This window comes from Salvia hispanica, chromosome 4 (genome assembly GCF_023119035.1).
Source record: "Salvia hispanica cultivar TCC Black 2014 chromosome 4, UniMelb_Shisp_WGS_1.0, whole genome shotgun sequence".
NCBI lineage: Eukaryota > Viridiplantae > Streptophyta > Magnoliopsida > Lamiales > Lamiaceae > Salvia > Salvia hispanica.
In genome coordinates, this window is record NC_062968.1 from 39,861,748 (window position 1) to 39,875,267 (window position 13,520).

Genomic DNA, 13,520 nt, shown 5'->3' on the forward strand with positions numbered 1-13,520 from the left:
CTTTACAAAGAGCGAAGATGGGATCATCTGCCGACATTCCATGGGAATTAAGATTTTTCCGCAATCCAATTTTGGGCACTTGATGGTACATATGTTGTCATCAATCTTTGATTGGATGTGGCTACCTATGCACTATTCAATCACAAAGTTTGATAGTATTAATTATTAAATCGAAATTGGTCGCTAATATCACCAACTATGTACTAATCAATTTTCAAGAAACGTAGAATATAACAATGAAACAAACCCTAATTATCTAATTTTAGTGTAGGGTATTATAGATTCAAAACTAATAAATAAAAAAAGAAAAAAAAAATCATGCGACCTACCATAAAACAAATATTATGAACACAATTGGCACCGTGGCTGAATTTTTGGCTCAACATTGCTGGTTCTATGCAGATTTCACACGTGAAAGTTTGTTGTATTTCGTCGCTCATGAAGCTTGTATCTTGCCATATTTCTCCGCTCGTATCTTGCCATATTTCGTAGATCATGACGCTTGTATCTTCGCTTGTATCTTGTTGTATTTCGTAGATCATGACGCTTGTATCTTCGCTTGTATCTTGTTGTATTTCGTTGCTCGTGACGCTTCTATCTTCCTTGTATCTTGTTGTATTTCGTCGCAAATTTACAAACTTTAATTAAGACCTAATAACGACTATGTATCTATATCTATAATATATAGTATTATACGTTTTAAAAGAGAATCTCTCCAATTCCAATAAGAATTCGGTTTGTTACCAAACCTGCATTACAAAGTATTATATGTATTAAAATAATTAATTTAGCAAAACCTTTACTAAGGCGTCGAGATATCGATGTATATATCTGGATAAAAGAGTCACATATTTGGAAAAAGAGAAGCATATAACGTAGGATATAGTAAGATAGTTCACAAAATTGTTTTGTGTGTAAGATGTGAAATTACAAAAATATCCTTATTAATAATATACTATGAAAAAACTTTACTTATTATTTTTGGAGTATTAATTAAATCAATAACTAATTTGTTGATTGTTTAAGAATATATTAATTTTATCAAGTAATTAACATAATTATCATTAATTAAATATTACAATGTATTTTTGAATTATTAACTAAATCAGTAATGATATGTGGATTATATATGAATAATTTTATCAATTATTTGGCATAGTTATCATTAATTAAAGATTACATATGTATTTTTTTATTATTAATTACTTTAGTAATTAATTTGTTGATTATTTAAGAATATATAAAAAAATATTTATCAAATTTTAGCATAGTTATCATTGATTAAGGAAATGTATTATGTTAATAATCAAACTGTTCATAGTTCAAGTGAAAATCAATGAAATTTCTAAGATGAAATAAGCAGATGACATACTCATTGAATCCCTACACCAAACTTTTTGAGAAAAAAAAGGAACAGATTATTGTGAACTCCAAATGTTTTGAGCAAGAAAAAGAGTCGCGTTGGTTGGAAAAAGTCCTAATCAAAGATTTCGATTTATTGACTACAATCTAGATATTTATCAAATTAATATTTACACAATTTATTCGCTTTTAAACTTAAAGAATACTCCTGTTATAAAAAAAAACACTGTTCATAAAAATAGACTATTTTTTTAATTTTAGCCCGTCACATTAAAATAAATAATGCTACTTTTGGTAACTTTTCTCTCATTAATGGGACTTGTTACCTTGTTTTATTATTATCCAATTACAATATTCCAATCCCTTTTACATTCCACCTCTCTCGTACTTGTGAATTAAAACTCGTATCATCCCAAAATAAGGGCCAACATCCTATTTTATATACGTGGGCCAAACGGTGCCAAATCACATCTTGTTTTAAAACTCACCCCCAAGTCAATGAATCTAAACAGGTCCTTAAGGTTCAGGGGAAAATTTAGATCTACCTCGTTGGTTTCAATTTGTCAAGAAAAGTCGGGTCAAGTTGGGAAATTCGCACAACCCGTAAAGCTGATGATTTTGTACCGCTTTTAGTAAGGGGGAAATACCAAATATTAACCAAAGTTTGTGGAATATCTGACCAATATATAGGGATGTGATTAATTGCTAACTTTCTTAAGTTGCTAACTCTGCTAACTCATCAACGCAATGTATTAAATATGTCAACACGATGACTGTAATATGTCAACTCATAATTTTGTTGACATTTCAATATATTGTGTTGACATTTTAATGTCATCGTATTGACATTTTCAATACACTGGCAACTTAAAAAGTTAGCAATATAACGTGCCCTAACCATACATACAACCTTCTTTCCTGTGTGACGTCTGCATCCCATATTGAATACACAAGAAATTAAGATGGCGAAACAACTTATAAAACCATATTGAATACACAAGAAATTGAGTTGGCGAAACAACTTATAAAACCTCTCTAGATCTATTGGATCCCTCAAGTATATTTCACATCAAATACAGAAGCAAACATGGAGGGAAAACATTTTAATAAAAACTTCCTAGTGAATTGGGTTTACTAATTATATCGCTCAAAGTATAATCTTTTAGATATATGAGTCATAGTGAATTTTTAGTAATTTTTTTATATGATTTTCATGCATAAAATTTTATTTTATAAAAAAATTATAAATAAAAATTGACTTTCGAGTTTTTTATAAATAACCAAAAACACTTGTCACTCGCATTCCAGTTAGTGTCGTCCCGCTAGCCCACGTTGGTTGTCTCGTCCCACCAGCCTCGACAGTACATGCGTCTCCTGGCTGTCTCGTTTCTATGAGATGGGTCACCAAGCTGGTGTTGTTGATCCACTAATTGGGGCATTAATTGTTTTTTTTTTTTTTTTTGATGATATTACAAAATTTAGATTGCCATTTTATTGCACCACAACATTGGTATAGTCACTGTCAACACAGAGGTAGATTTATTAGCATTTGATAAGGTATAATTGTGTGATTTTTTTTTATGTTTTTATTTTGTTCCAAAAATGGAGTATATAAAAATTTATTTGTTGATTCACTGCTGTCGCCTTGTTCTGGTTTGGTTCGAGTCAAATCAAGACAAGATCGAACTATTTGCTAGTACTTTTTGTTATGATTTTATCCAATAATTATCATAAATTGAAAACAAGACCGAAACTCATTCGTGAAATATAAAAAAAAAAAAAAAAAAAAAAAAAAAATTGCAACATGATAGCATTTACAAAAATTTCATCATATTTCTTAATTATGGGGGTCTTGTTATGTTGAGATTATTTAGCTAAATTGAGAGATGAGATGCAATATGGGCCGCTAATCCACAAGATTAACGAAATGTCAACAAATACCACATTATGTCAACAAAGGGGTATAATTATCTTTTTATTAAATTGTGTTTGAAATCATTTTCTAAAATTCTCTTTAAAACTCTAGCTGCAAAGTCTTCAAATCTTCAACATTCAAATCTTCAAATCTTCAACATTCAAATCTTCAAATCTTCAAATCTTCAACATTCATATCTTCAAATTTTCAAATCTTCAACATTCAAATCTTCAAATCTTCAACATTCTTCAAATCTCTTCAACATTCAAATCTTCAAATCTTTAAATCTTCAACATTCAAATCTTCAAATCTTCAAATCTTCAACATTCAAATCTTCAAATATTCAAATCTTCTACATTCAAATCTTCAAATATTCAACATTCAATAAAATAACACTTATAATTCACATATCATCAATACCGAGAATATCGAATGTCAACAACTCGTATTAAAATGTCAACAACGGACAAATAACACTTATAATTTACATATCAACACCGAGAATATCGAATGTCAACAACTCGTATTAAAATGTCAACAACTAAAAAATAACACTTATAATTCACATATCAATATCGAGAATATCGAATGTCAACAACTCGTATTAAAATGTCAACAACGAACAAATAACACTTATAATTTACATATCAATACCGAGAATATTGAATGTCAACAACTCGTATTAAAATGTCAACAACTAAAAAATAACACTTACATACACTACTAGAAAATTAGCCTAAGACTACACCAAGTTTGTGGCACTTTTTAAAAACCGCCACTACAGATAGTCACTCAATACACCAACCTTTTGCCACACTTATATCCTAAACTAATATCGCATCTCCAAATAAATGCCACGAAGAGATTCATGTAGTGGCACTTGTGCCTATTGTCAATTCCAAATATATTTTCCCTAAAAAATTTCGCCCAACATTTTCTTCAAAAATTTAACCCAACGTTTCCCCCAAATTTTCAATTTTCAAACTTTACAGCTTTTCAATTCATTTTGAACTAAAATTTCCCAAAAAGAATATGCACTTTAGGTTTCACACAGATTTTAATGTAAAATTGGTAAAGTAAGAAAAAAGGTGGAGAGAAAAAATAATTAAAGTATTGTTAGTGGGGAATGAATCTCATCATATTAGAGATAAAAGAGTTTCTAAAATTGAAAAGTGCATATTTTTGTGGAACGGATTAAAAAGTAAAAAGTGCATATTCTTATGAGTCGGAGAGACTATAAGTTTGGCTCTATTCTTATTTATATTTATTACAAAATTCATTTAATATCCACAAATAAAATAGATAAAATGAAAATAAATATACTAGTATATACAATAATAAATAGCCTTTAAATTTTAAATTTAACGCATCTATTTATTTTACTATAACGTGTCAATAAAAGAGATTTGATTTGAAAGATTTATAATAAATCTAAAAATCAATGAAAAAGTCAAATTGAAAAAGTACTGCATTAGAAAATAGTCAAATTGTCAATGCTTACGGCTTTTGTCATTTTAATTAAATATTTGGGCTTCATAGCAAATTGTCAAAATTACATTAAGCCAAAACAGAATCCCTAAACAGACGATAAATTAACAGAATCAGCTCTCTTCATCACTTCCACCGTTCTTATCTTTCTCTCCCCTACTGCTCTAACGTTCTCTTCATCTGCCAATTCTATTTGAGTCGAAAGAATTCAATCTCTCTCTTCTTGTTTCTCTATCTCGGCCGGAGGGCTGTCGTGCCACCACACTACTGTCGTGCTTTGTCTTCCCTCTCAGGTAAACTCATCATCATCTCTCATTCTTAATTAATTTTTGGTTTTATAGCTTTTTTTTGTAAGAATTTCCATAATAATTAATTTTTGTTTCTACCACTTTTTATTGCATACGAGTTTCTCAGTTACAATTAGCTATTGTATAATCAAATAAAGATAATGTGGTTGAATGGTAGATCAAGGCACAATAAAGTTTGGTTTTAGTTTGACATTTTTGTTTAGTTTGATATCGATCAGGAAACTCAATACAGATAACTACTGACAATTTTTTTTCTATTGCATATGACTTGTTTGTGAATTTAGCACAATTAATATTACAAATGTTTATCTCATGTTATTTGACATTTTATATGACTATCCATTCTCTTATTGATTAAGTGACTAAGTTGTCTACATTAATTTATGATTTATATAGGTTTGGTAGAAATTTATTAACATGGATAAAAGTTGGATGACAAAGTCAAGAGTAACGGATGAATATCAAAATGGACTTCAGTACTTCTTAGATTTTGCTTTTCGCAATGCAAGCATAAATGATAAGATAATGTGTCCATGCAAACGCTGCCAAATGGTAATATTTGTGAGTAGAGACAAGGCGTATGAACATTTGACAGTCGATGGATTTATTCCTGGATACACGGATTGGATAGCTCATGGAGAACTTCCTAGTATTCTTGCTTCTAGGCGTGAAAACCAACATGATAATGTAGAGGCTTTAGGCGATGATGATATGCAGGGTTTAGTTCATGACGTCTTTGGAGTTCCAAATGAAGATGGATATACGGACGGTACTAATTCCCAAATGGATTCTGAAATTGCTAATGGACAAGCAAGAGAGTTCTATAGATTGATTGATGATTCACAACAGCCGCTATATGAAGGATGTGCTAAATTCTCAAAACTATCATTCATAATTCGTTTGTTGCATTTAAAGTGTCTTGGGAGATTGAATAATAAGGTATTTGATATGCTATTGGACTTACTAAGAGGTGCTTTTCCTGATGCCATGGTTGGTCTACCGAAGTCCTATTATGAAGCTGATTGATGAAAAAGCTAGGACTAGGTTATGAGAAAATAGATGCTTGTCCAAATGATTGCACTCTATATTGGGGGGTGAATGAAAACAAAACTTCATGTGACACATGCCATAAGCCTAGATGGTGTATTACTGATAAAGATCCCACGGGTGAGAAAAGAAAGGTTGCCCAAAAGGTGTTGTGGTATTTTCCACTCAAACCAAGGTTGCAAAGGTTGTTCATGTCTTCAAAAACGGTATCCCATATGAGATGGCATGCTGAATGGCGTACGAAGGACGGGTATATGAGACATCCCGCCGATTCCCCAGCATGGAGCACATTTGATAGTTTGCATCCTGATTTTTCCGAGGAATCTCGCAATGTTCGATTGGGATTGGCGTCAGATGGAATTAATCCCTTCAAAAATATGAGTGTGTCACACAGCACGTGGCCTGTCATATTGTTTCCATATAACCTTCCTCCATGGATGTGCATGAAAGAGTCTTCTTTTATGTTATCACTATTGATACCCGGTCCATCAGCTCCTGGACAAAATATTGATATTTATTTGCAACCACTTATTGCTGATCTAAAGGATTTGTGGGAAGTAGGAGTTGAAACGTATGACGCATCCAAAAAGCAAAATTTTCAGCTACGCGCTTCATTGTTATGGACAATAAGTGATTTTCCAGGATATGCCTATTTATCTGGATGGAGTACCCAAGGTGAATATGCATGTCCGGTATGTAACAAAGAAACACATTCTATTAGACTGAAACATGGTGGAAAGTATTGTTACATGGGGCATCGAAGATTCCTACCCAAAGAACACGAATTTCGAAAGAATAGACGACTCTTCGATGGCACAGTTGAGTATGGAGAGGCACCGCAACAACTATCTGGCGATATGGTGATGGATGACCTGAAAGACTTTACTATGAAATATGGTAAGCTGGTTAAAGATAATCCAAAGCTTTTCAGTTGGAAAAAAAAGAGTATATTTTTTGAGTTGCCATACTGGAAAGATAATATGGTTCGTCATAATCTTGATGTCATGCATTCTGAAAAAAATGTTTGCGAGAGTATCTGTGGCACATTGTTGGACTTGGATGGTAAATCAAAAGACAATTATAAATCACGCCAAGACTTGGAACAAATGAGAATCAGACCTGAACTTCATCCAATTACTAAGGAGCATGGAAAAGTTTATTTACCCGCTGCAACTTTTACAATGAGCAAGAAGGAGAGAACAATATTTTGTCAGGTTTTGAAAAATCTTAAAGTTCCCGATGGTTACTCCTCAAACATCTCTAGGTGTGTTTGATTAAAACCACCCAAATTGCTAGGATTGAAAAGTCATGACTATCATATTATGATGCAACAACTATTGCCTATAGCATTGCGAAAGACACTCTCTAGGGCAGTACGTTCACCTTTGATTCAGCTTAGTAAATACTTTCGAGAACTCTATTCTAAAGTAATTTGTCCAGCTGATATCATTCGTTTAGAGAAAGATATTGTTGTGGTACTTTGCCAATTGGAGAAGATATTTCCATCATCATTCTTCGATGTAATGGTGCACTTGACTGTACATTTGGCTACAGAAGTGAAGCTATGTGGGCCGTTCACTACCGTTGGATGTATCCAATAGAGAGGTAATTTATATACATTTGCAAGTTATATTTATGAAATTTAAATAGTGTATATAATGAATGATGTTTTTTCAATAATGAACCATTTAAAATATTTGAAAATCTAATACTTGATTTTTTTTGCAAACAGATATTTGGGCACATTGAAATCTTATGTGCGTAATCGAAGCAAACCTGAAGGTTCAATTGCTGAAGGATATCTAGCCGAAGAATGTTTGAGATTTTGCTCTTTGTATTTAGCTGACTATGTGGAGTCAAAGTTTAATCGAGAATCAAGGAACGAAACTGTTACAGATAATGCAATAATTGGATTAGATGTATTTACGATCCACGGTCGTTCTCTTGGAAAAGGAACTGCTATGAGATTAGATGATGTAACATTGACGAAAGCACACCAATATGTATTGTTCAACTGTGAGGCTGTTAGACCATGCACCGAGTAAGTTATTTTGTGGATTCCTATTTATCATAATTTTTGAACTTTTTTGAAACTATGAAGGTTTGTTCTTTTTCAGGCAATATTGGGCAGTAGTTGAACAATCTAATCCTCGCGTTGCACGTCATCAGTTGGAACGTATCCATAGTGAAAGGTTTGCTGGTTGGTTTGCTCAACATGTAAGTTATATGCTTCACAATGATAGTGATGGTGAATATACAATGTTGTTGCTATTTATATTATTGTGATTTTAATTTCTTTCAATAGCTTGAAGGGTTAACAGTCCATGAGGAAAATCCAACATTAAGAGATCTGAAGTTACTTGCTCGTGGGCCTAATATAATTGGAGTGAAATATAAAAAGTTTATTGTGAATGGTTTCCGGTTCCACACAAAAGATTTGGAGTGTACAAAGAAAACACAAAATAGTGGGGTGCGTGTTAAAGCTACAACGTCAAGTTTTTCAAGTACTATGGATCAAATCCAATCTTAAGCGAGTTGGACTATTATGGAATTCTAACCGATGTTGTTGAGCTTGATTACAGTTATGGACATAGAGTTGTGTTATTTGATTGTCAATGGGTGTCAAAAGGAAATCGATTGAAGATAGATGCTGATGGATTTACATGAGCTAATTTTTCAAATGTGATATGCCATAATGAACCATTTATTCTTGCATCTCAAGCTGAGCAAGTCTTCTATGTAGAGGATCCAACTGAATCACAATGGAGCGTAGTTGTCTCTGCTACAGCACGAGCTTATTATGACATGGAACCTATTATCAATGTGGAGACTTACATACAAAGTAATATTTGTGTTCCTGCTGATAGTATAGAGTCAGATGACTTTGGTTGGGTTCGTGAAGACATCGATGGAATAGAGATTGACTTAAATGAATGATTTTGATGACTTATATGTTATCAGATGGTAGTTATAGAACAATATTCAGTATGGAAACTACGATGGTGAGTAAAAAAATATCTTCTTACTTTGACAATACGATACATGATTAATTGATATGCGTTGTTTTTGTGATTCTTGAATGTCTATAGATTTTGTTCATAAACATAAACACATTTATTAAAATCAAACTAATTTTCAAGTTTTTATTTTGTTTTGCAGCATGTAAATTTTTCCTCTTAGAAATCTGAGTGAAGAGGTGTAGTGTTGGTTATTGAGTAGAGATAGATTACATCCTATTACTCAGAATTGTTCTACCAGGATTTAGGTCCCTCCGTCTATAGCTATTTTCTCTGCATCTTAGTTTGTGTCTGAATTAAGATATTTTGTGATTCTATAGCAAAGTTTGATCCTTTTGGGTATTAGATCACATTCTTAAATTTTTTTATTAATGTAAATTATGATTTTACAGCTAAGCTTGTCCATGTTGGATGTGAAAATTATGAGGCTGTCAACACCATTGCAGCATCCAAGAAGGGTATAAAGTGAAGTAAGTGTGTTCACTCCACATTTCAGCTCTCCCTTTATTTCTTACAAGAACTCTTAGATTTTATTGGTCTTGAAACTTTTGGGCTTTCAAATCTGGTATTTTTCGTGCAACTTTGGCTCCCATAATTGGATTCTGGATCATGGACGGCGTCAGTTACTATATGTTTGTTGCTATGAATCTTAGTTTCTCTTGATTGAGACAGGTGTGAAGATTTTGTGCAATTGCATTCTCATTTGAAATTTTTATACTATGAATGAGTTTCATTGTTAACTTGAGGTCTTACAGGATTCAGTTGAGCTACATTGTCTAGTTAGTTTGATCACAATATGATTCATAAGATTGATTTTCACAAGTGTACTTAGACCGCAAAGCTTTGTCATTTTATTTGTATTAACATAATCTAGTTGACTGAATATTAATGGTTGGACTTCATGTTCTTATGCACATACATATTTCCTCTATCCCTGGATTTAGTTTGTATGCATTCATGAAAGAAGTTAAATGGTTTTCATTATGGAGCATATATTGACAGATTTGGAACATATAGTTCGTACGCATTCATAAGGCCTCTGATATGTCTTGCTCTGTGGAGCCTCTGAAATGTTTTGCTCCCCAAAGCCTTTGTTAGGCCTCTGATTAATAGAAAAAGTATTATGTTTCAAGACCGAGCACATTACCAAGCTATTGGGGTTATTTCATTGTTGTTGGAGCTGTTGCTATTGTTTTAGGAGATGTTTATGATCATGCAATGACATGTGCTTTTAGGAGACTGCTATAATTATATATGCTGTGTGATTTATTGTGGTATTACTAAAATAGAAAATAACGATGTTCCAACATGGATTAAATAAATACTAATCTTGCCCATTTAGTACTTTGATTTGTGAATTAGTGATAACATTGAAATGTGTCACAGGTTGTCATATTTTTGGAGTCTTGCCTTAGTCATTGCCTCTACGTCAGCATTATGCCCTTACTAGTCACTGATCAAGTCTCGTTTTGGGTACATATCTCGTTATGATGGACCGTGGCATGTCTAAGAAAAAATCTTATATTCTGGATTATGTTGCGTTGTAAATCTACTACAGAACATGTTTCTTTTGCTGACATTGCAATGCATATGTCTATATATATAAATTACTTTTGTATAATCTAATTGGTTGTCGGTTGGTTCGCGAAAATGATTGATTTTATCTAGCATATTTGTGATACCAGGATTGTAACACCTTTGATTCGGTTGCTCGACGACCGGGCTAGGGGTGTTACATATAGCTTTGTTGCCACAAGAACTGCTCACCCAGAAGGCAATGGTTGTCATCTGTGGCCACCTTCCAGCCTACTGTCGAGAGCTGCTGCTTTGTCGTCTCCGCAGCCGCTGCAGCCCAGTGCACCAGCGAACTCTTTGCCCAGTCTGTCAGGCTGCCTCCTCGCACAATGATAATCTTGTTTTTCATCTTTGTATACCAATTCTAGATTTGACATTAAATATAATACTCCAGTTAATGTATTTAAAAGTTTTACTCAGAGTGTAGTTTCTCATAAATGTTCTTAAACTATTTTTAATTTCTATATTTCTAGTGATCAAATTTTATCATCAACTTTCAAAACTCGTGTTTGAAATTGACTTGAATTTCATTGGTTGTTTAATGTATAAAGTAAATGGTGTCAACTATTACTTCGTACTGTGATAATCTTTTTTTTCGTCCCGGTATACCAATTCTAGATTCGCCATTTAATACATAATATATTAAAGTTGAAAAATTCAAAAGGTTTATTCGGAGTGTAGTTTCTAATAAATGTTCTTAATCTATTTTTAATTTCTATATTCTAGTGGTCGAATTTTATTGTCTAACTTTCGAAACTCATGTTTGAAGTTGACTTGAATTTCACTGGTGTTATTTAAAGTATAAAGTAAATGGGGTCAACTATTACTTCATATAGTGATAATCTTATTTCTCGTCCATGTATTACCAATTCTAGATTCGCCACTTCATCTTGAAGTTAAGAATTCTATTTAGAAAAAAGAGAACATTTTAACCACATAGCTTTACAATAGTACTCCCTCCGTCTTTAAAAAGTATGTACAATTTTTTTTTAGTCTGTCCTGAAAAGTGTAAACATAATAATTTTTGGAAAGACTTTTCTCTCGGAAAAGTTAGGACCCATTATCCACTAAGAGTACTTTAATTTTTTTTCTCGCTATCGTTCTCTTACTTTATTAATTATGAATTAAAACTCGTACCGAACCAAATGTTCATACTTTTCAAGGACGGATGGAGTATTAAATATTCCCTCCTTCCCAGGATATTTGATTGACTTCTTTTTTGCACTCGTTTTGAAAAAATCGCAATAAATAGTTAGAGTAGATAAATAGTGACGTAACATTATTCTCGCTTTTACGTTACTATTTATCCACTCTAACTATTTATTGCAGTTTTTTCAAAACGAGTGTAAAAAAGAAGTCAATCAAGACGGAGGGAGTACTAGATTAGTAAGAAACATGTGAATTTTTTTATCGATTGTAACATTTAAAAATTTACTAATTTAAAGAAATTAATATTTTGGAAAGTTCCAAAAATTAATGGTCTAACTTTCAGAATTTGACTTAAATTACATTAAATATTTTTTACTTATAGCTCTAGTTTAAGCAATTACTTATAATTTTTATTAATATCCTTACGAAAAATTAATTAAGAAAGTCATTAAAACAACTATTTTAAAAACTTGATAATCGTCAATGTTTTAAAATAATATGCAAATAAATGATACTCATTGTTAACAATTTAGATAGATGTTGATTATTTTATTCTACTACAAATACGCAAGTCGTCAATTTTAAAAATAATATGCAAATAAATGATACTCATTGTTAACAATTTAGATGGATGTTGATTATTTTATTCTACTACATTTACGCAAGTTTCAACAATTTAGATAGATGTTGATATTAGTATTATTTTATTGTACTACATATACATATTTTATTGATATATATACTAATATACGTGTATTTATCTTATTTCACTCTCTATCATATTTCACTCCGTGAAAATCAAGTTGTTATCCTCTTACAATGAACAATAGTCATGTTGTCTATGCTTACTATATTACAATGTAGCAGTTATGACTTCTAAAAGACGGGGGCATTGTAGCAAATGTGTTCGTTTGCAAGACGAACCAAATATTTCACAACAAAGGTTGAAAACTAGTAAAGGTAACAAACAATGAACTGATTATTCTAACATGAACTCAGATTTGTTGTTGGAAATGATTTACTATACTTCAATATATTCTTTTGTTATGATATACAGGTTTCACTACTAAGACCGCGATAGGTAGAAGAGTTTATAGTAGAAATCTAGATCAAACAGCTTTGGACATGCTCACATCTTTGAACCACAACAATGAAAGTGTTCCACCATTGGAGAATGAGGACTTTAGTGTTGACGTCGAAAACAAGAAGATGAAGATAATGAGCAATAAAACATTAGGAAAAGTTTTGTAACATTTTTAATAATCGACTAATCATATTACACTTTCGTGCTTCAAGGCAGTGCATCTGGAGCTGAAGTTGTTGAAAAGCAGAGTAGAGGCCCTACGTATATGAAAAACATTTGGGGCCGCCCTCTAAACTTGCCCCCCATTCATGTTGAATATAATGAGTTCGGTCAACCTATAGGTGGTGAGGATAGCACGCTCAAAGGAGAAAAAAACTGAGATGCTTGATGTAGTAAAGGTAGTTATTGTTATTTAAATATGCCCGATCCTTTTGTTTCCTTCTATGCTTTTTGTTTATCTGTTAACATTCTCATTTACTACATGATTGACTGATTGATGATTATACATATATGGATATTTGACATTATCTGGCTATGTTTAACGTAGTTACAATTCCATGTCCCTGTCATTGCTG

At 32.2% G+C, this 13,520-nt stretch overlaps 1 protein-coding gene across 1 annotated transcript; it reads left to right on the top strand.

Moving 5' to 3' along the window:
• The first annotated feature begins 4,933 nt into the window (after positions 1–4,933).
• Positions 4,934–11,088, top strand: LOC125222972. Its single transcript, XM_048125901.1, has 8 exons — positions 4,934–5,058; positions 7,675–7,725; positions 7,853–8,161; positions 8,238–8,337; positions 8,426–9,122; positions 9,530–9,607; positions 10,524–10,610; positions 10,823–11,088. Exons 2-5 carry the CDS (start codon positions 7,685–7,687, stop codon positions 8,648–8,650), a joined length of 675 nt encoding a protein of 224 aa, XP_047981858.1. The 5' UTR covers positions 4,934–5,058; positions 7,675–7,684; the 3' UTR covers positions 8,651–9,122; positions 9,530–9,607; positions 10,524–10,610; positions 10,823–11,088.
• Positions 11,089–13,520: the final 2,432 nt, after the last annotated feature.